This window comes from Dermochelys coriacea, chromosome 1, assembly GCF_009764565.3.
Source record: "Dermochelys coriacea isolate rDerCor1 chromosome 1, rDerCor1.pri.v4, whole genome shotgun sequence".
In the NCBI taxonomy this organism is placed as follows: domain Eukaryota; kingdom Metazoa; phylum Chordata; order Testudines; family Dermochelyidae; genus Dermochelys; species Dermochelys coriacea.
In genome coordinates, this window is record NC_050068.2 from 295,694,138 (window position 1) to 295,719,671 (window position 25,534).

The 25,534-nt window shown below is 39.6% G+C and overlaps 1 protein-coding gene and 1 long non-coding RNA gene across 8 annotated transcripts in view; one reads left to right on the forward strand and one right to left on the reverse strand.

Annotated features, from left to right (window-relative positions):
* The window catches only part of LOC122456172, a 48,102-nt gene extending 37,584 nt beyond the window's left edge, over positions 1–10,518 (reverse strand). For both annotated transcript variants that reach the window (XR_006274875.1, XR_006274873.1), the window contains exons 1-2: positions 9,651–10,518; positions 9,108–9,194 (exon numbers count right to left, since the gene is read on the reverse strand). This is a non-coding gene — a long non-coding RNA (uncharacterized LOC122456172). The remainder of the gene's footprint in view (positions 1–9,107; positions 9,195–9,650) is intronic.
* The window catches only part of SLC38A4 (solute carrier family 38 member 4), a 64,862-nt gene extending 44,555 nt beyond the window's left edge, over positions 1–20,307 (forward strand). For all 6 annotated transcript variants that reach the window (XM_038387635.2, XM_043494251.1, XM_043494241.1 and 3 more), the window contains 13 exons: positions 1,875–1,990; positions 5,367–5,440; positions 5,548–5,640; positions 7,045–7,126; positions 7,228–7,310; positions 7,422–7,480; positions 7,899–8,177; positions 8,299–8,378; positions 9,558–9,658; positions 10,513–10,637; positions 13,472–13,616; positions 14,872–14,969; positions 17,558–20,307. In XM_038387635.2, the coding sequence (XP_038243563.1) occupies positions 1,875–1,990; positions 5,367–5,440; positions 5,548–5,640; positions 7,045–7,126; positions 7,228–7,310; positions 7,422–7,480; positions 7,899–8,177; positions 8,299–8,378; positions 9,558–9,658; positions 10,513–10,637; positions 13,472–13,616; positions 14,872–14,969; positions 17,558–17,659 (1,437 nt within the window). In that variant the 3' untranslated portion in view covers positions 17,660–20,307. The remainder of the gene's footprint in view (positions 1–1,874; positions 1,991–5,366; positions 5,441–5,547; positions 5,641–7,044; positions 7,127–7,227; positions 7,311–7,421; positions 7,481–7,898; positions 8,178–8,298; positions 8,379–9,557; positions 9,659–10,512; positions 10,638–13,471; positions 13,617–14,871; positions 14,970–17,557) is intronic.
* The last annotated feature ends 5,227 nt before the right edge of the window (positions 20,308–25,534 follow it).

Here is a 25,534-nt window from a genome sequence, read left to right on the forward strand (position 1 = left end):
AAATCACAGGAACACACTGCAATCCAGAAAGCCTGAGTTAGGCTCTTAGACTATGATTCACAAAAGCCAGCATGCTAGACAGGAAGCCATCTAAGCTAGCCAATGGGAGATGCTGAACAGAAAGGTGTGCGCTAAGTCCTGCCTCTCTCTCAGAGATAGGTGCCTAAATCCAGACTGCAGGGAGGCTCCTCTCTGTTAGTGATTCAGAGCTGGGGAACCCGCTTTGGAGTCAAGTGCCTATGCTGTTTTTGTAAGAAGCTAGAGGGCGGAGGATGAAGCATCCTCATCAGGCTATTCTGATGTGGGAGACCCTCAGTCTCTCCTGTTGAACCTATTCCAATGTGGATCAAAAATTGAAGTGTCATTGGGGTGGAGGTAGAGCAGAGAGAGAGCAAGTGAGTGAGAATGACTCTGTAGCCTGGTGGGCAGAGTACTTACCCATGATGTGAGAAACCCTGGATCCAATCCCCTGCTCCACTGACTCTAATCGTTTATTCAGAGTTGAACAGATTCAACAGGAGAGACTGAGGGAGCCCTACATCAGGGCATCCTACAGCCCAGTGGTTAGAGCACTCACCTGAGAGGTGGCAAATCCCTTCTCCCCCTCTGGAGTCTCCCATATCCTAGGAGAATACCCTAATTACTGGTCTAAAAGCTATGAGAGGGAGATCCCAGCTGTTTGTGTGAACTCATTTGAGGGGCCTGATCCAGATCAATCCCTGAACATGACTTATCCAGGCAATGCTTATCTTTCTCTGCTTTGTGAATCATTCTGGGAGACAGGCACTAGACAGCTAGAGGGAGGCAGCAATGCAAATGCCCAGACAGAAACACAGGTGACTCAGAAACTTTTATTGGAGCAACATGGGTGCCAGGGGAGTTCAGTAGGAGCTTTGTGAATCACTGTGGAGCCTAAAACTGGGTTTTAGGTGGCTAAACTCAGACTTAGGTGCCTAAATCTGGGGTTTAGCCACCTAAGTACTTTTGTGAATCTAGGTCTAAGTTTTTACAGGATCAGGACCTTATATAGTAAACTTTTTGAGGGAGGATTGTTTCTTCATGTGGGTTTGTGGTCTATAAAACAACCTGAACCCTACTATAGTATAAATATGTAATAACATTTCCAAGTCATTCACTGCACAGTGAAGTTACTCCACTGGTGTAAATGAGAATACAGCCCAAAGAGCTAGGTTTTTTCATTTTTATATATTGGTGTTTTTCTTTATTCAGGCCTGTTATGACCAAAAAAGATGACATTTATGGTTCTTAGTGATGCTGGGTAACTGTAGTCATTGCTGGCAGTTTCATTTGATGGGTTGTTAGGATGGACATAACTCTACGTCCCATTTGGACAAAAGCAAAGCTATGGTGTTGATGCTGCAAACACATAATACCGTGACAGTACTAGAAGTGAAGGGAGTTCTCATAATAGTACTATACTTAGATTGTAAGCCATCTGAGGTAGCTAGGGCTCCTAGGCACTCTGGTAATAGAAGTATTAAATGAAAAAAAACAGGAGTACTTGTGGCACCTTAGAGACTAACAAATTTATTTGAGCATAATCATCTGATGAAGTGAGCTGTAGCTCACGAAAGCTTATGCTCAAATAAATTTGTTAGTCTCTAAGGTGCCACAAGTACTCCTTTTCTTTTTGCGGATACAGACTAACACGGCTGCTACTCTGAAACCAAGTATTAAATGGTAAGTACTAGTTCTGTAGTAAAAAATGTTGGTAAGATCAGGCAGCGTGGTAAGACAACATCCATAGTACTCAACAGAACAGAGGAAAGGAAAGCCAGCAACTTGAAAAAGCACAGTTTTACACTACACTCATTAAGGCACAACTTAACTCCCATTTTTGTTATTTTCTATAGCATCCAGGAACTACTTCCTTTGGAATGTCAGCATTTAACCTGAGCAACGCCATCATGGGGAGTGGCATCTTAGGGCTGTCATATGCCATGGCCAACACCGGAATTGTACTTTTTGTGTAAGTATTCAAAAAGTGGCTCAGAAAAGTGGGGAGAATATAATTAGGGAGCTATCAGTGTTTCTGTGATTAGAGAAAAATGCTTACGTGAAGAACCACATTTTATAGATAAAGAGATTTTTAAGGTTTCCAGTAATGAAAACATTTTAACAGCATTGCAAGACTCTGTCTAATAATGATAAACCACCCTAATTTCAACTGTGTTTTGTATTAGATTCATTGCTGGGAATTTATATTGTCCAGACAAAAACCAAAATTGGAAGGAAAGTGTACTTCTTTCTCCTAAATAACAGCAGCATTCCCACTATTTCAGCACAGGCAATTCCACACAAGCAGTAAAGTATATATTTATTTATATGTTTATAATTATAACTTTGTAGAGACAGAGGAAGAATACTTCATGTCCATATAACTCTAGCCCTGAAAACAGAAAGTAGGGGCTGAATGCAAATATGGCTACAGATTTACCGATATTTAATGTCAGCCACTCTCTCTAAAGTCTGTCTGTACCACTGAAGACAGAAATGGCATGTCGCTGACATACAGTATGTACACAGCATATGCTTTGATGGACACCAACAGACATCTATCTGCAGACATCGCTGGCTACCCCTATCAGGTTGAGAGAGAACATTTAAAAGTTGTCCCACTTTAGTTTTATAATCTGGTTGTTTATGTGGCCCTTAATGTTAATCCTCCTTTGTTTAGTAGGAAGCCTAGAATGCAGTGTGGGTGATTGCTTTACATTACAGGAAAAATAGTAAACCTTCAGATCAGCTTGCAGAGTTTTCTCTGTGTGATTCCTCTTGACTTTTGGAAGTTGTGTAACAAAAACTCTACAGCAGGCTCTGAAACTGTATACTTAGATCCCAAGAGAGAATGGCATCTCCTATTTTTGGATGCAGAGTTTTTGCCTGAAATTAATTTTGAGTGCAGATGCTACCACTTGGATGGCTAACTAGCTGATAGCACCTGCAAATCAGGTAGTTAAATGTCTTAGTGGGAGCATTTGCTGTCACAGAAATGGAAACTGGTTTAAAAAGAGAGTGCTCTAGAGCCAAGAAACTTTGAAAGGCTTTTTAAAAAACTCTTTAGAATTCAAAAACTCTTCTTCCTTAGGGTGTTCGATAATAACCAACCCGGCTATGAAGTATCTCTATTCCATTGTATATTAGTCCTGGCTAAAAAAATTCTACTACATCTTCTAAATCCTAACTGTTAGAGTTCCGCACATTGAAAACTGTGGCTAACAAATCTTAAATTTAACATAAACACTATCATGAGCCTAGTCATATTAACTTTGGCAGAAGTAAAAATTGTCACCCTTAGACTGAGATAATGTTTAAATAGTGCCATCTAATAAAAAACAAACATAAACCCCTTTCTCCACCCAGCAGCTCACTTTCTGTCCTATCATAGTTTCATACTTTGGGAATGAGAACAATCTCCCTTCTTGTGCGGGAGAGTCTAATTTAAAAGCAGACAAGTTTGTGGAGGATATCATTACTTCAGTGTCAGACATATACTTGCTATACATAATCTTGTACTTATAGATTCTGACTTTAGCTTTCAAAAGGATTGAAAAATTCCATTTGCCAAATGAAAACTACTGTACTAATCCTAATTCAGGTTATATTTACTGTCATTAATGTATTGTTCAGAGATGGCGCGAATGCTCCCTTTCAGTGAGATTTTACACAGGAGGGGAGAAAGGTTTCTAAAGTTCAGAAAGTTTAACCCTGTAGCAACCTCCCTGCATTCTCCCCACATGGGGGAATGGTTTGCAGCTGCTTGCAGGGGACAGGGGATGTGGCCTTGAAATTCCACAGCTCTACAAAATCCACAAGAAACTCAGGTCCCAACCCCACACGGATCCTAAGGATCTGCATGGTGGACCAGCACCTTTACACTGACCCCAGTTCCTCTTTCCTCTTGTACTATAGCTAATTCAGGAGCCTTGCTATCGTTCGATTCCTTAATGGGGTAGAATGATCTGCATTAACTCCCATGTGGATTTTTCACACAGATCTTCTCGTTAATAGGGAAGTAGGCTACATAGAGCACCCCTTAATATCTCCCCCAAACTATGTACAACTCAGTCATGCAGTGTCTATAGGAGCTTTTCACAGGCTTGAAGGCAAGGTGGTGAGCAGTATGCTGCCCAGAATATAGTGACTCATAGACTTTAAGGCCAAAAGGGACCATCATGATCATCTAGTCTGACCTCCTGCACATTGCAGGCTACCAACTCACCCACCCACTCTGTAATAGACCCATAACCTTGGATGAGTTACTGAAGTTCTCAAATAATCATTTCAAGAGAATCCACCATTTACACTAGTTTAAACCTGAAAGTGACCTGTGCCCCATGCTGCAGAGGAAGATGAAAAACCCCAGGATCTCCTCCAATCAGACTCAGGGAGAAATTCCTTCCAGACCCCAAATATGGTGATCAGTTAGACCCTGAGCATGTGGGCAAGACCCACCAGGCAGATATCTGGAAAGGAATTCTTTGTAGTAACTCAGAGCCCTCCCCATCTAGTGTCCCATCACCAGCTGTTGGAAATATTTGCCCTGAAAAAGTCACATAAAGCATTAGTTTCTTGCATCAGTAGTTCTCAAAATTCCAGCCATTGAAATCATGCAGAACTGAAATAGTGTGTGGAGGAAGCTTGAGGGTAGTCAGAATTATATGAATTCAAGAATCAGTATCTCACAGCCTGCCAGCCAGGATTAGAAGCTAGTGCTGTATGCTTTCAGAAAGCAAGATTTCCAGTGTCATACAGTGCTCTTTGCTATCCCTGATCATTACGTGAGATCTCTCTATATATCCATAGTGTCAAATATGAGTTCCTAAGCTCAGGCTCCACAGTTCATAGGCAGCCAAATGCTCTGATTTTCAAAAATAGGGGGTAGCCAACAGCTCCCATTGAAGTTGTTATGGTTTTCAGGTGGTTCAGAGGTGCTAGGTAAAAAGAGAGAGGGTTAAGTTACATGTTGGTAAATGGGTGGGAGTCTAAGGCCCTGGATCCTGGAAGGCTCGCTCATGTGGAATCCAATTGACTTCACTGGGGCTCAGTGTGGGTGCAGGAATCTGCCTTTGCAGGACAATGCAGAATCGGAGCCCCAGTGAGTCTAAGTCTCTAGAGGCAAACTAAGATGGTGTAACATGCATGTTCAGGTTGCCAGAGGATGTATAAATAAATTACAGCCTAAGCTTACCGCTGCCTTCTGGCCAATGACACCAGTACTCAAACTGGTTTTGGGACAATGTACATGTTAAAGTGATGGAGAGCAACTCAATATATGTTCTGTTAAGTCAATTTATTATCTCTATTGTCAGCTTCAAGATTCTAATTTCTGTTATTCCTTACAGAATCCTACTGCTCAGTATAGCAATATTATCCCTCTATTCAGTTCACCTTTTACTGAAGACCTCAAAAGAAGGAGGTATGAGGACACTATTGGTTAACTGATATGCATGCACATATTTCTCCTTTAAATATGTTTAATAATGTGCCTTTTTACAGCCCACCATGTTTTCTTTTTGCATCTAGGCTCCCTAATATATGAAAAATTAGGTGAAAAGGCATTTGGATGGCCTGGAAAATATGGTGCTTTTGTTTCGATTATAATGCAGAATATTGGTGGTAAGGGCAAAATGTTATTATAAACAAATATTTTAAAGCTTAATATTTTTCTCCATAATGAAAATAAACACTAGTCTCCCTTGGTAGCATATGTCCTCAGGCTGATGTGGATGCCATCATGGACTGAGCACAGTGGAGTATATTGTCCCCAGTGATGTGCATAGCAAAAAAAGGCAGACACATTGCTTTTCTCAGTAACAGAAAAAAATAGTAGAAAGGTGCTCAGCAACTGATTTTCCAGATCAATTATCTCTTGACACCACATTTTATTTTGATCCTATGAGATGTTGAGCACCCTCAGCTCCCATTCCCTAAGAGCTTGATCTTGCCACCATCATTCACACAAGTAGACTTTACTCACATGAGACATCCCATTACATGCATAACAGTCCCAAGTTTTTCCCACATGAGTAAAAGTTGCAGGATTGGGTCTAAGCTCACTGGAAATGAAATGGAAATGTGTATGATCTCAGTGTTTTAAAACCTGGTACTGTTTAGAAATCTCTATTATCTGGCTGCCAAGCACAATCAGCCATCCAGAGCAAAAGAAACTTGTCAATCGTATAGCAATTTCATAATAACTATACTAAAATAGTAGCCATTCACAATAGAGAGAGTTGCACAATCAGGCCTTCTCTTTTGATTGGCTACTATGACTCTTCAAAGACCCCATGTATGAGTGCACAACAAATATGCATGTCTCAGCTTCTGTCCTTCCTTACTGAAGCCCAGATATCAAATACAGTTTAACTAGGCAAGGAATTATACTTAGTTGATGAGAGAGGAATATAACACAGGGAAAACAAAGGTTAAGTAGGTTGACAGTTTGGGAAGAGGGGTCAGAAGTTGAGGCAGCCAAGTTTATTATGAGTAATGGATGGACAGTTCTGAGGAAAATAGTCCATCAGAGCAGCAGGATTTACAATAACAAAGCCAAGAGACGGGGTAAAAATGCGTATTTCAGCATAACAACAACTCGAATCCTCTGTTAATTCAATAATAACTATATCATATTCAAAGGCTGAAAGTTACTTTTAGTTCAGAATTTGGCTCTTATCTTATTAAGAGGGAGCACTGTCAAGTTATCATCTGTTTATTCGCTCTGCCAATTATGGTACGTAAATGGTGATTTGAGCATCAAAATACAGAACTGTCTAGGTACCATAACTCAGATACCCAATTCTAAAAACTGGACTCTGTAGTTCATTTCATCTACATGTTCATATAGTTAAGAAGTTTGACTAAAATCAATGTATATATTGCATTTTCAAAATAATACATAGTTTGTCATTTCTCTTATTTTTTTAAAGAATGCTGATAGTAATGAGCATACTTTAAAAAATGCATACCTGCATTGGAACCATATTATTCTACTTTACTTAGCTGATGTGTTTGTTTTTTCAGCAATGTCAAGCTACCTCTTTATTATTAAATATGAACTTCCTGAAGTAATCCGAGCATTTCTGCATCTTGAAGAGAATTCTGGGTATGTTTGTTTTGCACGATCTATGACTTCAGTGAAAATATTCTAGTTAAACTTGGCAGAAATGATTAATATTGGTTTGATTTGTTTTTTTTCCTCTTTAGAGAATGGTACCTGAATGGTAACTACCTCATTATATTTGTGTCAGTTGGAATTATTCTTCCACTTTCCCTTCTAAAAAATTTAGGTAAAACTATTTCCTCACTTAAAATATATTATTTTGTTTCTTATCTTGATTAGTCATCTGAATTTATGTGTGGTTTAACTGCATGTGTTTTTTTTTATTCTTTCTTTGAAGGTTACCTTGGTTATACGAGTGGATTTTCACTTACCTGCATGGTTTTCTTTCTCACTGTGGTATGTGACTATATGAAATATATCACTAGCTATAACCAAAAATAGGAAATACAGAATCTTTAAATAACTAAGAAACTTTAGCTGTCTTCTCTGTACTTATTTATTATTACTAGCGTTTAGAGGCTAGCCTGGTCAAAACCCTATAGTGCTAGGCACTCTACATGACAGTTGCTATCCCAAAGAGCTTACAATCTAAAAAACTAAACATAACAGGGAGATGAGACAAAAAGCAAGGTGGAGGCAGAGTAACAAAATTAATAGGATATGCTCAATTCCTAGCCAAGCAGGGGCAATAATCACAATTTGCTACCTTAAAACATTAAATATTCAGCCACGGATGTTTTCAGTCAAGGGTGTAAATAGAAGCCACCTTTTCAAAGCTATAGACTTGTGTTGACATTTTCTAATCTTATTGTAGGTAATCTACAAGAAATCCCAAATACCTTGCCCTCTCCCTGTCCTGGAAAATAGCGTTGGAAACTGGACCTACAACAACAACTCAGTTCCGATGCACTTAGTGATGTTACCAAATGAGTCTGTTAATTCTAAAGTGAATTTCATGATGGACAATACACCTGGGCACACCACAGGTTTTGAGGAGGCAAAAGACACCCTACACACAAGTGGAGTGGAATATGAAGCCCACAGTGATAGTGATGATATGTGCCAACCCAAATATTTTGTGTTTAACTCACAGGTAAGGGAGATTCCGCAGAATCTGTCTATAGCCATTAATTCCACACCTAAACTGCTGCCAAACACAATAAATTCAGATGATTCAGTAGTGAATACTCACATTAAACACCTTTGTTTTTCAGACTGCCTATACAATACCCATCCTGGCATTTGCATTCGTATGCCACCCTGAGGTGCTACCAATATACAGTGAACTTAAAGAGTAAGGCTCTTAACTTTACTTTTAAAAACAATTGTCACACACTTCCATAGTTAACATGGTAGCAATTATCAGATTACTTTTTAGTGTCCAGCTTTAATCAATGATGTATAAATTCTCCCACTAATGGTTTGTTGCATTCCATAACAAGCAGATACTGATGATAAAACATACATCAGATTACTGACCTGAGGTTTACCTCATAAGAGACAATAAATCTTGGTATTCCTTGAAATGAACTGAAATTTTATGAAATATCAGTTACCAGAAATATTTGGAAACATTTCTGTTATGGTCATGAATTCAAGTGTTGCACAACACCAAAAATATTTTGATGAGTGAGGCTCCAGTCCTGCACCTGTATCTGTCAGTGCTCACCTTTACATCTCCCGGAGTCCCATTGACTCTCGGTGGGTGCAAAGATCTGCCCTGCGGGATCTGGTTGCAGGAATAAGGACTGTATCATGTAGCAAAGATTTTCTCATGCAGTCTGATTGAATTCTCATTAGTCAGTAATTATTTCTTCCAAATTTATGCTACAGCCAATCGGGTGAGGTAATTTATCACACACATCCACACTAGCCAGTTTACATTACTCCATATCTTAGCATTTTTGAGCTCTGAGGAAGTAAACTTACGGATGCTTAATGCCCATATCCAGCCAACCCTAATTCAGGACTTTCTTATAAAAATATTTAACCAATGTATACGTTAAAGAAGAATTGACCTTACCTATTTTTCTGTTGGTCCCTGATCCTCAGTGAAGCTCTGCATTGATACAAGTGTGCAGTCATGCAAATCAGATGGTAGGATTGGGGCCTAGAGTTAGAAACAATGCGTTTAGATTTTAGCACCTACATTTTTACTTAAACTTCAGCCTGAAGTTGATGTTATATAAATATGTAAATAGTTAATTTTAACACTATCAGGTTAGCAATATAAAACTTTTATATATACAAATCATTCTGAGCTTTTCTGTACTGTGTGACGCTGGAGTTTGAAACAAAGGGCTTTAAAACTCACTTGAGTTTATTATAACATTGATTTAGGTTTAGTTGCTTTGAATTCACTAACTAGTGACAATGTTAGCAGAATACAGCTTGGACTCTAGTTCACTAGAAAGTATGTACAAATATAGACTTTATAAACTATTTACACCGTTATTCTTCTCTTCCTATCCAGCCGGTCACGAAAGAGAATGCAGAATGTTTCAAACATCTCCATTGCTGGAATGCTGATAATGTATCTGCTTGCTGCTCTCTTTGGTTATCTTACCTTCTATGGTGAGTCAGTGCCGTATTCTCTGTAGAAGTTTCTCTCTATCAGTACCTGCTGGTGAGAATGAACAGCTCTGTGGGTCATGACTGCATGCATTCAGAGAACAAGATGCTGTAGATGTCACACTTTCCACATGGCCAAAGGAAGCAAAGCTGGTGATACTCAGCAGGTTTCACAATACAATGGAGCACTTCTGTCTCTAGCTCTTACACCACTGCTACACCACTATTACAGCTTCACCTTTCCTGAAAACACATGCAATACATCCTAGTGTACAAAAGGCCATAGGGACAGATTACCTGGTATAACTTAGTCTATAGACATTGTAGACCATATGTTACTGCTCCTGCACTCAGCTTAAACTTGCACTGCTTTTTACTTTATTAATTCCTCCATTATGACATGGAAGCATACGGCACAGAACAGTTAGTGCTGCACATAATAACTGCATGTGGAATATTTTCAAAACAAGTGTCCACTATCCCTTTTAGAGAAGCAGTTTAGTCCAGTGATTAGGGTGCCAGACTGAAAGCCAGTTCTACATACTTTGGGGAAGTCAGTTTGCCTCTCTGTGCCTCAGTTTCCCCATCTGAGACTTATATAGCACATTTTGTAAAGTAATTTGAGATCCTTGGATGAGACACATTATATAAATGCTGAATGTTATTACCACCAACATTTCTACCACAGAGGGACTGATGTTGAGGAAAACTGCATTTTTTGTATCTAATCAGTAGTATGTGTCTGACGACAACTGCAGGGACACATCCTCTTTCATCTTGCTACGTTATAAAATCTTAGTTTTGAAAGTACAGATTGTGCCTGAATGATCTTAGCCTGTTTTCATTTTCTTTTGTAGGAGAAGTTGAAGATGAATTACTTCATACATACACCAAAGTGTACACCTTCGACACCCCTCTTCTGCTGGTTCGCCTGGCAGTGCTTGTGGCTGTCACCTTAACTGTGCCCATAGTCCTTTTCCCTGTAAGTAAATACAGCTTCTGAAGATTAAATCTGAGCAGCCTATACACATGGGCTGTAATTATCTATTTTTACATTAATTTTGTCATATTTTAACATTTAAGAGAACTAAGTCCTGGGATTTTATGACATTTTCTGTTTTCTCATTTATATTTCACCTGAGACAAACAGCTGCACTTTTGGGTAACTCGGAGTTATGAACATTTAAAAACTGAAGCATATCAAAGCCAAAGGATTATTACCAAGTGTATCTGTGGGCTCCTGTGTACTGTATTTAACAAGATTAGCAAAATTAGGCTGGCGTGTTAGTGATCCTGAACACCTTCTTGGGACAAATACTCGTAACAAAAAATAACAATATAAAAGTGAGCACTGTACGCTTTTTATTCTGTGTTGTAATTGAAATAAATATATTTGAAAATGTTGAAAAAATCCAAAAATATTTATAATAAACTTAAATTAGTATTCTATAAGTGTTTAACAGCGCAATTAAAAGTGTGATTAATCACAATTCATTTTTTAATCAAGTTAATTTTTTTTAGTTAATTGCTCGAGTTAACTGCGATTAATTGACAGCCCTGCTTTTTATGTTCATATTTGAAGTAATGGATGTACTAGCTTCTGGGACGTAAATGCAGCCAGCCGTACAGAACCAAATCCAACCCTGTTATTGACAAAGCTTCAACTATCTGCATCACATGCTCCAGCAGCTCCCGTGCAACTGACTGATCCTATCAGCAGTTCTGGGTTTCTCAGGCTACTGCTGTATGATGACCTTTAATTATTTGAAGTATTCGGCATTTTTATTCTTTTACAAAAAAATATACTTCACCTATCAGAGTTTTTAAATTTACCTTTGTATGGCATTAATCACCAATGAAACTTAAATATGGGTTTAATTTCAAGTAGAACCACACGCCAGATATAACATACTGAAAAGTCACGTTTCAGAGTACCAGCTGTGTTAGTCTGTATTCACAAAAAGAAAAGGAGTACTTGTGGCACCTTAAAGACTAACAAATTTATTTGAGCATAAGCTTTCATGAGCTACAGCTCATTTCATCGGATGCATTCAGTGGAAAAATACAGTGGGGAGATTTATATACACACACAGAGAACATGAAACAATGGCTCATTCACCTGCGCATCTACCAATGTGATATATGCCATCATGTGCCAGCAATGCCCCTCTGCCATGTACATTGGTCAAACTGGACAGTCTCTCCGTAAAAGAATAAATGGACACAAATCAGACGTCAAGAATTATAACATTCAAAAACCAGTCGGAGAACACTTCAATCTCTCTGGTCACTTGATTACAGACCCAAGAATGGCACTTCTTCAACAAAAAAACTTCAAAAACAGACTCCAGCAAGAGACTGCTGAATTGGAATTAATTTGCAAACTGGATACAATTAACTTAGGCTTGAATAGAGACTGGGAGTGGATGGGTCATTACACAAAGTAAAACTATTTCCCCATGTTATTCCACCCCTCCCGCCCCCCACTGTTCCTCAGACGTTCTTGTCAACTGCTGGAAATGGCCCACCTTGATTATCACCACAAAAGGTTTTCTTCCTCCCCCCCCTCACCTGCTGGTAATAGCTCATCTTAAGTGATCGCTCTCCTTACAGTGTGTATGATAAAACCCATTGTTTCATGTTCTCTGTGTGTGTGGATATAAATCTCCCCATTGTATTTTCCACTGAATGCATCCGATGAAATGAGCTGTAGCTCACGAAAGCTTATGCTCAAATAAATTTGTTAGTCTCTAAGGTGCCACAAGTACTCCTTTTCTTTTTGAAAAAGTCACATAACTGAGTAGAGAGAAAGAGACTAGTGCATTAGCTGGTATAAATCAGCATGAGGGCCTGGCCTAGAATTTTTAAAGCTGTTCAATATTAAATTCAAAATCTATTATTTTAAAACCACTTATCTCTTCACAACACTTAGACCTGAAACTCTAAAATGCAGATCTCTCAATATTTTTTAAAAGGTAAAGATTCCCAAGTTTGACGGAAATTCATACTCCTATTGAGTTACCCAACTAGTTCAGAATCAGCTATTATTTTAAAAGATGGGAATGATTTGGAGCATATGTTTTTTAAAAGTATATGAACATAATACTGTTCTACTTCCACCCTGAGGATCTCTTCACAGCTTTGCAATATTGCAGTGTAACATTATCTGCTGTTGCCAAATGGATTTGCTGTTGACCTTTTACCTACTTACCTCTGCTTGTATAAAAGCAAAGAAACTATGTTCAAATCTGTGATGAAGTCACAATGAGCAAAGACAATCCGCTCTCTATACGTCTTATAAAGACAATTTTGAATATTATAATCTTCATATCTGTTTATTTTTTATTTTGTTATATATTTTAAAATGGAAATAAATTACAGCTCGATCTTGCTACCACTGAAGTAAGTGATAAAGCTCCCACAGACTTCAGTGGAATCAGGTTCAGGTCTAAAATAACTTATCTGATTATATTTCATACATACATACTTTTTTCCTCTGCTAGTTAGTATTTGTTACAGGGTTCTTTGTATTTTCCTGATAGCAGCAGCTTTTAGTGGAAGAGATTTTTTTTCTTCCTGATTTTTACACCCTATTTACTTGTCTTCTACCCAGTAAATATTTGAGCTTCTGCAATAAACTGTGAACCCAAGCCTCAAAACTACATCTGAGTGGTAAAAGAGTTTGCATTAAGGGAAGAAAATGAATTAAAATATATTTCTTCATTTAAAATTTCTCACTGGAAAACTAGCACAGAATTTAAAGGAACAATGAGTTCCAAAATCCACTATCTTCTGCTTTTATTTTTCCTGTTACAGATCCGCTCATCAGTCACTGCATTGTTGTTTCCCAAAAGGCCATTCAGTTGGATAAGGCATTTCCTGATCGCAGCAGTAATTCTTGCATTTACTAACACGCTTGTAATTTTTGTGCCTGCTATTAAAGACATCTTTGGATTCATTGGTAGGTTTCATGAATATTTTCAGTTTATTATGTTAATCTGTATCAAAACAGAATGCCTTACGTTCATATATTGGAAGTGAATTTTGTCTCATTTACAATGTAGTGCACTTATTCCTGATTTTGCACTGTAAGGGTTAAAAGAAAAAAAAAGAGACTGAAAATGACTCATCCAAGCTAAATGGTACCAGACTTTAGTTGGCAGCCTGCATAAGTCACAGAGAACAAAAAAATGTCAATATGTTTCTTTTCAAATTTTGAGAGTTAAGAAACTCCACCATCTATAGAATTGGTCAAGATGTATTGAATTTCCAAATTTGGATTAAAAAAAAGAATCGGGAAAAAGATTTCTTCCCCTGTTCCCCAGCACACACACACTTGTTTTCTGTCAGTTTGAAAGTGTTGATTCAGGAATCAGGAGATCCAGATACTCCTGGAGGAAGTTTCCCCTGCATTTATAGTACTGGTCTCCTTTTCATTTTTTGTTTTTTACCCACTCCTGGTCTGTAAAGAAGGTCTATGTCACTCAGCAGAATTGCCAATATAGTTTATAGTCTCTTTTTCATTATATTATTGGTTAGAAAACTTTCTACTCTGAATGAATCTTACTATGAAAATAAATATGAATAATTGTATAGTAAGTTAAACCACAGTGGACAGAACCTTGCCAGTGATTAAAAGAACAGCTTTCCTGTCCAGAGTTTGGGAACTGTTACTCACTAAAATAATCTGAATTGAACTATCAGAGGGAATTCATAGCACAAGCCCACAGTTTACAGTAACCTTTTTAAAAGATTGAAAATTACAAAAAGTCAAAGGCAGAAATATGTAGACTTAGGGAAATACCACAAAACTGCCATATTGTTGATAATTTATTAGGATAAAGAGAGTGTCTTTTAGTTGTTCTAAAAAACAAAGGAGGAAAACATGACAATCCAAAGTGACTGGCCTCTCTTTGATATGCAGCTCATTTTTGAAGTCAGATAATTATAGGAAAAAAGCAGATTATGCCTCCCAAGGAAATAACAACACTGGTATACCCTAGCCTTCGCTCCCAATGGGGGATACTTTTTTCAGTCTGAAGGGTGAACATTTACTAAGTTATGATTAACTGAAAACACGATGTTATAATGAAAACCCTTGCACAACCTGAACTGTAGCTGAGCCTGTAGCTACCACTCCAGGTATACTTTCTTTTCTGTAAAACACTGTACATGTTTACATATTAACCAGAACTCAATTATGGTTTATGTTCCAGGTGCATCGGCTGCCACAATGTTGATTTTCATTCTTCCTGCTGCCTTCTATCTACGGCTTGTTAAGAAAGAACCTTTGAGGTCACCCCAGAAGATTGGGGTGAGTAAAGTAGAGGGAATTGTAAGAGGAGGACTTTTTGTTTTATTTTGTTACAATTGTGTACAAATTATGTACAATTAGCTGTTGTTTCACATTGGTTGTTACAATTATGAGCCCAAATTGGCCTCATTAGAATTAATAACCTGTATAAAGTCTGTGGGATTTTGCCCTATATTATGAGCTGCAACACTGGCTCTTACGCAAGGGACGGAGCTGACCAGTAGATGGTTCTAAAGTCCCTCAAAAGAGCAGTGGAATCCTATGGTCCTTGACTAGTTGTGTTCAGTACATTAGTGCTCTTGAGAAATGCCGGGCTTGTCTACACAGGGGGATTAAACCAGATTAAAAAAAATTAATCCAGTTTGAAAATGCTTGTGTGCACAAGACACACTTCATTGTAGCTGGGCTTGGAAGGATTAGATTCTTAATTGGTAAATGCTAGTAAACATCAATTTCACCATACACACACACAAAACACAATACAGAAAATCTCAGGAAAATATACTAACAAAAGATGAAATCCTAGCCCTATCAAAGTCAATGGCAAAATTCCCATTAACTTCAATAGGGCCAATATTTCACCCTTAGGGTATGCCTACATTGCAGGGGGAAAAAAAAAGATGTAGTCTTAACTTGGGTTAAAATGGCAGTGAAAACATGGCAACTTTTAACTCAGGTTAGCAACTCCACGCTTCTCTAGAGGCTTTACCTCGAGCTGCAAATCTGAGTTAAAAGCCAAGTTGTCTTGTCATCACTGCTATTTTAACCCTAGTTAAGAACACTTTTTTTTTGCAGTGTTTGCATACCCTGTATTATTTTAAAAATAGAGGGCTCATGTATTTCTCCCAATCTGGGCATAGTGCTTCTATTCATATTTTTGAGAGTCTAATGCACAGGCTGAAGGCAATGTGCAGCTCACAATGTTACCCCCATTGCAATGCAAATACCTGAAACATGGTTAGTGAAGAAGCAGCCTTTGGCTGCTGGAATCCTGTATGGGACGGGGTAGAACTAGCAATTATAAATGACATTATTTTAGTTTGGCTTTAGATGAGCATCATAAAATTAGAACAGAACAAGATTTGTCACTGCTGCATCTGCTCCAGAGTGGCCAATAATTAAGCACACAAATTTGACTAGATTATAATCTGTATATGCATGAGTCTTTTATGCTAGAAGAAATGATCAGTGTAGGCATAAGGAGGATTGGTAGGACAGTACATGGGACCCTGTACCAATGCTACTTGTGTTAAAGCTGCATCTGTCTGTTCATGGCATAGTGGAAGTACCTTTGTAAACTGGTACAGGCACCTGTTTGAGAAACATTAAATGGACAATCATTTTGTGATGGACTAAATGGCAACGCGTGGCTGAATTAACATTTGTTTTAAATCACATATAAAAGGCATTTACTCATTTCAAAGCAGTCCCTAATTAACATCTAGACATAACACAACTGCCACATAACTTTAGAACAAGTGGCTGTCTCTCACAGAACTAGTCAGCAGTGGATTAGGAGGGAGATTGCACATCACGGTTAACAGGGATATTGTAACACTGATTAAAAGAGGTATTTAAGATCCTGATTGAGGTATGTTAGTAAACATACAAGAGGCATATCACATATCCACAGCATGCATCCATATCATCCTAGGCTCTAGCGAGTGATATTAATGTCTTCTTTTCCTGAACACTAATATCTATAATTTCTTTAAACAAATATATTTTGGGAAAGTATAGATTGAAAATTAATCAGAAAAGATTTTGATAAAATATATACATAAATATAAGTATTTGAAATATTTAACATGGAAAAAGTTTCATTTATACATATTAAAGAGAGAAAAAGAAAAAACTTTTCAATAACTACATTACTACGCAAGATATATTTTTGCAAAATTTTTGGAGCACAGTTGTGTCTATTCACTGGTGTTTCTCTTTGTGTCTGAAACATTCAGAATTTATCATCCTGCACTGAGATTGAATACGTTCATTTTTGTGGCAGGAGTTGGAATGTCCTAAGATCATGCTCATTAAAGGTCTCAGTTCAGAATTTGAGAATGTAAGTCCCATTGAAGTCACTGGGACTTAACCACATAATTAAATGTAAGCATGTACTTAAGTACTGTCCTGAAGAGGGATGGACTGAAGCACATTCCCAAGTGCTTTCCTGAGTCAAGGCGTAAGGGCTTAATACTAGAAGCTGTTCTTGCTATCAGACCATGTGTGGCCATTTTTAAAGGTAAAACAAAACCAGAAGATACATAAATCATATTAGTGTTCATATTAATGAAGCGAGTAAATATTAGCAAGTGGTTGTTTAGGGCCCATTCGGCAAAGCCTTGCTCACATATGGTGACATTCACCCCTGTGCAGAGGCACTTAAATTGTGAACTGGCTTCATGCTGGCCCTCTGCACAGGAGTAACTTTCACCCAGATAGGTTAGGGACTATCAAAGATTGCTCATGCAAGTAGAACTTCATAGGTTCACACCCCTCGAAGGTGATAGATATCGAATGTGATTCCAGTAGAATTATTGTCACCTAACATATTTTCATTATTAATACGGTCTTTTCCCCAATTGCAGGCGCTGATATTTCTCATAGTTGGCATAATCTTTATGCTTGGAAGCATGACTCTAATTGCACTGGACTGGATTTACCACTCTTCAAGTTCCAAACATCACTAACCTGTGCAGTCGTGAAAGTACGTCTCAGACAGGAAATGCTTGGATACCATGCTCCAAAAGACACTTGACACCTAGATGGGAGTGTTATTCCTAGCTAATAATTGCAAGATTCCAAAGACTGTGACTAGTAATGCCACTAGAACCCTATGGAATACTAAATCATCCTTCTTACAAGGGATAGTTATTTATACATTAAAAACCTGTGCTGAACATTTCTAGCTGGGTTATAATAAAATGTGTGTTGCAAATTTTTTCCCAAAAGCACAATAAGAGTAACTATTCATATAGTCTTCAAAAATCAATTTTTCCCCATTATTTTGATAACTACAGTTCCTAGGAAAACAATACACAGTGTCCAAAAATCAGCTAGTGCCTTTTTATAACTGAAATACATGGACATGGCTTAAAAGCAGGGCAGAATGTAAGAGAAAAGGCAGGAGCTACCTAGGTGGTCTGAAATCTAAGTATCATTGATCTTTCAAGTCAGGAAGATGACAACTTTGACCAACTAGTCAACAAAGCTGAATGTTAAATTTGTTGTTACCTGTACTGTCAGTCATCAGGTGTGTTAGAGCGGTTAAACCCTCATTCAAAATAAAACAAAAAAAACATGCTAACATGGGCCCCAGTCCTACAATCAGATCTGAGTGAGCGGACTCCTGCACGGATGTGACTGCCATATGAAGCAGGGTTCCACCTGCCTGGATCAAGTTGCAGGGCTGGGGCCTATATTTAAATAAGACTTCTACATAACTATTGTTCTGTTATTATATATATCTGTGCTGGGAGCAGCCGGTGGTTCTGGTGTGGGGTTTGGTTGTTTTTTTAAAATTCTTGTAAACGTGTGAATTTAGGTCACTGAACAACTTGTAATCTGTCTATAAACTCGTCTTCCATTATAACTCAGAGATTTAAGGAGACCACAAGGCATGTGAAAGCACACCACCCAGTATTGTTTGATACATTTTTATTTGAGGTGTTCAGTGCAGGAAACTGTGATTTACTATATATATATATTTATGTATATATTCTTTTTCTCTAACTATCAGAATGTTAATGTATGGTACATTATTTTTGATTTTTTATATGGGTAGTTCTTTGTTTTTATAGCCACAAACTTTATACTATTTTGAAGAAAAGAGATTGGGTTGTTGGGTCTGTAAAAAGTTCATTTTTATGTATCAGTGCTTGACAAATAGTTGTGAAAGCCCAAGCTGTTACCTGTGTAAAAAGACACTCTGATGTTTACTACAATATCATCTTATAAAAAAATTGCAACAATACAGGCCCCTCTTCTCCTAAGAATTGTCAATATATGCTGTACAATTCTGTATTTTTGCCCTAGATTACAAAACTAGGTAGTTTCTTCTGTTAATGTATTTTAGCTTGCATATGTATGCATTAGCATTAAGTCAGCATATACAATTAAGCTATATAATTTAATACAAAGGAAAAGATTAATTCAAGAGCAAGTTTATCATTCTAGGCAGTTGAGCAAAACAAAGAGAAGTTATATATTACATGGGTGGTTAGTTAGCACTCACTATCCTAGGGGCTCTGGCTGTTTACTTTATGACATGTGGGGTAAGTTCTGACCTAATTTAGACCACACACTCTCTCCATTCTCACCAGTGCAAATCAAAAGTCTGTGGAATCAGATTAGATCTGCACAAAATATGACTGAGTGAAGAATCAGGGTACAATTCAGCCAATTGTTTAAATTTGAAAATTAAAAACTATGATGTATTCAGCCATGTATTAATTAGTAAAGCCATGCAGAGTTATGGTTTGTCTGACTAATCTATTTAATTTGATATAGAATTGACTGTGTCTGTGTGTGTGTACGCACACAGAGCTTTAATGTCTCAAAGAAATGGTCCCAATTGAGTTATATCTTTCTGTGTACTATTTTATTCTTGTATAAAAGTACTGTAACCTTGGTATCGTGGAGCACATTTCTATGTATGTATTCATTATTAAGAAAAAACTGCAATATTATTTTGGTTAGGATCTTTAAGGGGATTAATACAAACAAGGCAGTGATTGTACTGATACAGAACATCTTTAACATCAGTGTCTGATGCTGTAATCCTTTCACACACACAAAATTCCCATCGACATCAGTCAAAATTATGCATGTAAAAGGACTGCAGCATTGAATTATAATTGTGGTTTGGTTTTGGAGGGGCTGTTAATCGAGGACTTGGAAATACATTCAGATATTTGATAATTATTTAATCTAACTCTCCTAAAATAGAACTGCAGGAAAGATACAACCAGAAAAACTATAGGGAAATCGTGCAATCTACTGCCTTTTCACTGCATGACAGTATTTGGTTTCACATGAAAAATGAGTGGTTAACTTGAACTTGCCATAACTGTGTTCAGAAAGAAGTTTTCAAATTCATTATAAAATGTCAAACATTAAAGCTACAGCATATTCCCACTATATACAGAGTTAGCTGCCACACATATTGTGGGATAGGCATAGTATTATATACTAATTTATTTAGCACCTCTTGGGGATGGCTGAAGTTGAATTTTCTTGTTCATTTTGTAATATTTAGGCCTTGGGAGGATTTTTATTACAAAAATGTATACTGATGCATAATAAATTAACTTTTCAAAAAGACTGCTGATTTTTTTTTAAGTTGGTATGATCTGGTTTGGTTTTTTTTAAATGAGGCAAGAAGCAAAGCTAGAAGCAGCACTGTCTAGTGGTTACAGCAGCAGCCTGGAAGTCAGGAAACTTGGGTTCTATTCCTAATTCTTCGACTGTGCTGCCAAGTGACCTTGGGGAAGTCATTTAACTTCTCTATTTATCAGTTTTCTCCATATGTAAAATAAGGATAATACTTAACAACTGTTGGTAAGTGCTTTGAGATATTTGGATAAAAGGCACCATATAACTGTACAGTATTATTTTATCAAAGTCACAGGCTTTTCAAAAAAGACTAGTGTTTTCGACTAATGATTTTGGGTGCCCAATTGAGACTCCTTAAAGGGTCCTGATTTGGGGGAGCTTAAAATGAGGCTTCTTTCAGGTGTCTCACGTTGGGTACCCCAAATCACTAATCATTTTTTAAAATCTTGGGTATATGTTTAACCTAATCTTTGTGCCGCTAATAGTATACAAAAATATTTATGACTTTATTGGTCTTTGGGATGCACATACAAGGTTGATCATTTATTTACTTTCTCTGCTTAGTTAACCCAATGGATTGTGTGACTGAACATCCACTGCAGTAGCATAACCATGCTGCCTACCGTGACTTGTCCCCTTGTGAAACGTATGGACACTGAAACTAAATAATGTTTCCTTGAACTACCAGCGCAAGCTGTTATCCAATAATAAATAATAATTAAAATACCCTACTCACATTAAAAGCCTCTATTCTTCTTATTTTATGTCAGGCTTTGGGAAAATTCTGCCTTCTACTCCTGTTTGCAGCACTCTGGCTGCTACTGCCCTTTCCTTCCTCCGCATCCCCCATAGAGAATATTACTGCCTTGCCTAGTGGATCACTGTGTCATTATACATTAATATCAAGGTGGGGGTATGTGTCACTCAGCTATAGGTGTTGTCTACCTTCACCACTGAGCCACCTCAGAGAAATTGCTCTGGCTGCTGATTTTGCTTCTTGTGCATGCTTTATTTAGCCATTTCTCTTAAGTGCTCACAGAGCTCAAAAATAAAAGTCAGACTTTTATTATCCAGATGGAATCAGGAATGCTGAACTTATTCAAATAGCATCAGAGGGGTAGCCGTGTTAGTCTGGATCTGTAAAAGCAGCATACCTTATAGACTAACAGACGTATTGGAGCATAAGCTTTCGTGGGTGAATACCCACTTCATCGGATGCATGTAGTGGAAGTTTCCAGAGGCAGGTATAAATTTGCAAGCAAGAATCAGGCTAGGGATAATGAGGTTAGTTCAATCAGGGAGGATTAGGCCCTCTTCTAACAGTTGAGGTGTGAACACCAATGGAGAAGAAACTGCTTTTGTAGTTGGCTAGCCATTCACAGTCTCTATTTAATCCTGAGCTGATGGTGTCAAATTTGCAAATGAACTGAAGCTCAGCAGTTTCTCTTTGAAGTCTGGTCACATGATACATTGTCTACAGCCAAGCGCTGAGGTACAACTGCATTTGCTCCAACCCCTCGGACAGAGACCAACACGTACAAGAACTTCACCAAGCATTCTCAAAACTACGATACTCACATGAGGAAATAAAGAAACAGATCAACAGAGCCAGACCTGTACCCAGAAGCCTCCTGCTGAAAGACAAGCCCAAGAAAGAAACCAACAGAACTCCACTGGCCATCCCATACAGTCCTCAGCTAAAACTTCTCCAATGCATCATCCTGGACAACAATCCCTCACTTTCACAGGCCTTGGGACGCAGGCCAGTCTTCACCCACAGACAACCTGCAAACCTGAAGCATGTTCTCACCAGCAACTACACACTGCACCATGGTAACTCTAACTCAGGAACCAATCCATGCAACAAACCTCAATGCCAACTCTGCCCACATATCTACACCAGCGACAGCATCACAGGACCTAACCAGATCAGCCACACCATCCCCGGTTCATTCACCTGCCTGTCCAGCAAAGTAATATTCGCCATCATGTGCCAGCAATGCCCCTCTGCTATGTACATCGGCCAAACTGGACAGTCCCTACGTAAAAGGAAAAATGGACACAAATCAGATATTAGGAATGGCAATATACAAAATCTTGTAGGAGAACACTTCAACCTCGCTGGACACACAATAGCAGATTTAAAGGTAGCCATTCTGCAGCAAAAAAACTTCAGGACCAGACTTCAAAGAGAAACTGCTGAACTTCAGTTCATTTGCAAATTTGACACCATCAGCTCAGGATTAAACAAAGACTGTGAATGGCTAGCCAACTACAAAAACAGTTTCTCCTCCCTTGTTCACACCTCCACTGGTAGAAGAAGGCCTCATCCTCCCTGATTGAACTAACCTCATTATCCCTAGCCTGATTCTTGCTTGCATATTTATACCTGCCTCTGGAAATTTCCACTACATGCATCCAACAAAGTGGGTATTTGCCCGCGAAAGCTCATGCTCCAATATGTCTGTTAGTCTATAAGGTGCCGCAGGACTCTTTGCCGCTTATTCAAATAGACAAATGATTTCATGTGATTAATAACATTGAGTGATATTGCTTCTTTTTGAATAAAATGAAGCTTACAGAGCAACTAAATTCAGAGAATCAAGGCTTGAATAAAAGACTTTTTAAAAGTTCATATTAAATAAAGATTACTCTAGTGGACAAAAATCAGCCAGGCTTGCTTCCATATCTACAGTATTTCCCAGCATGCATTACAAACTCTGGTGCTCAGAAGGATTTGCACATTGGGGCATCACTAAAACTTTACAAATTCAGCCCTCTCCCAGGAGATTTACATCTCCACAGATTACAAACCAGAAAGGCAGCAAACAGTGCCACCTCCTTCATTAAATAGCTTCTTCACAGTCCCCACTTTTGCATCTGTTCATAGATCTGTGCAGTTTCTACACTGCAAAGAGAAGTTAGCACCTAGAATAGGTTGTGTGCTATATGCATGTATATGACATGTGTTGTGCATTCGATGGTAGAGTCATCCAGGATATTTATTGGGATATCCTATAAACAGAAGCTATTGGGAGTGGATAGCAGATGGTAATGTTCTGTTTAAAAACTTTTAAGTTAGAGATGGAGTTTTAAAATGTAATTTGCTGCTAGCCTTTTCTTTTTGACCATGCATGTTTCTCTGAAGAAGAACATAGCCCAAAATATGTTTCTCCATACAAATTGGGACAGAAGCACCAAATCTTCAGATTCAACCATGCAAAATGTTTATGTAGTCAGCCTTTTAATGCAGTGCTAGCAAGGAATAGCAGACACAGATCCCTGCTTCCCCGATTTCCTGTAGTTGTGCTGCAGTGTGTGCTATAGAGTAAGTTCTCCAATTTGAGCTGTATATGAATGATGCTGGGGCAAATAAATTGGGGGATAACAAAAGATTGCTCTGCTCCTAACAATGTCAGGCACAGAAGCCCTAGATATACACAATGCATTCCATGCAGGTGGCAGTGGGGACAGAGAGGAAAGCTTTGCAGAAATAATGAAAGTTTGCGGAAGAGTGTGTCCCTAGGGGAAAAAATGTTTTTTTATGAGAGATGTGCAGGGTGAGAACACAGAATGAAGGGGAAAGGCTAATAGAATATCAGAACCATTCAGTCATGTATAGGGCCCTACCAAATCCATGGGGTTCACTTTGGTCGATTTCACAGCTACGGGGTCTCAAAATGTTTACATCTGAAATTTCACAGTGTTATAACCGTGACAGTTCTAATCTAAAAAGGGGATTATAGGGGGGTCTCAGAGCTGTTGTAGATGGGTTGCAGGATTGCCATTCTCACTTCTGTGCTGCCTTCAGAAGTTTCCTGCAGCTGAAGGAGGCTCCCAGAGGTGGAGGTGGGTCCGATCTCCGCAGTGCTCCTGGGAGTGCCCCAACCAGGGGCTCCTAGCTGCTAGTCAGGGCCAGTGGTGGACTAATACATGGGGTCTATGCCCAGGAGCCCTGGACAATTTGAAAAAAACGGGTGCCCTGGCCCTGGTAGGAGCCAAGGGGTGGAAGCCCTGAGTCCCAACAGGCACTGCAGGGGCTGAAGCCCCGAGCTTGGGCACCCTGAGTCCCAGCAGGAGCCGTTGGGACTGAAGCCCCAAGTCTGAGCAGGTGCCAGGAGGCGGAACAGCAGCCCTGAGCCTGGGCAGGAGCCGCGGCGAGTGGGGGGCGGAAGCCTGAAGCTCAGGCCGGAGCTGTGGGGGGCGAAAGCCCAGAGTCCTGGCTGGAGCCACAGGGGGTGGCAACCCCCAGCCCAGGTCCCCAAATCCGGGCAGGAGCCACAGTAGGGGTGGGGAAAGCCCTGAGCCTGGCAGGAGCTGCAGGGGCTGGAGCTGGGGGGAGGGGGGTTGGCAGATGCTAGCCCAGGTCCGAGCCCATTTAGGAGCTGGAGGGGGTAGAAGCCCTGAGTCCTGGCTGGAGCCCAGGTTCCCCCAGCCCCAGCAGGAGTCACTGATGTGGGGCAGCAGCAGCAGGAGCTGCAGGAGCCGCGGGTGGTGTGGGAAGGGAATGGGGGCAACGGTGGCAACCCCGGAACTAGGGCAGCCCAGGCAGGAGGCACCTGAGGGGGCATCCCCGAGGAGCTGCAGGGGCTGGAGCTATGGGGTGTGGCAGCCCCCAACCCACATCTCTGAGCCTCGGCAGGAGCCGCAGGGGTTGGAAGCCCCTAGCCCTGTCTGTAGCCTGGGCAGCCCCTAGCCCTGGCAGGAGCCATGGGTGGGGTGGGGAGAGCAGCAGCACGGAGCCGCGGCAGGAGCTGCAGGCGGCAGAAGCAGGCCTCAGCCTAGGTGCCCTGAGCCTGGTGCCCCAAACACTGGCAGGAGCTGTGATGGGGGAGAGGTGGCAGCCCCCAGCCTGGGCCCCCCAAGCCCCAGAAAAGACCCGTGAGGGAGGGGGCAGAAGCCCAGAGGCTAGCTGCAGCACAGAAGTGAGGTGGTCCCTCCCCAGCCTGGCTGATTTCAGAGATATCAGATTTCATGGGGAAGGGCTTATTTCACGGTCCATGACATGTTTTTCATAGCCGTGAAATTGGTAGCGCCCTAATCATGTATCTATAAAGAACTGGGGGTTCACCCCTAGGCTTGGGCCCTAAGGCAGTCCCAGGCAAGTATTGATGGACCACCTACAATAACCATGAAGCAGCTCAGTTAAAGTTGAGTCTCTTCCATCATTGTGTTCCATTTGCTATTCCTCCTTTGATGAGGCTGTGCACATGGTTTGATCTTGTGGCCCA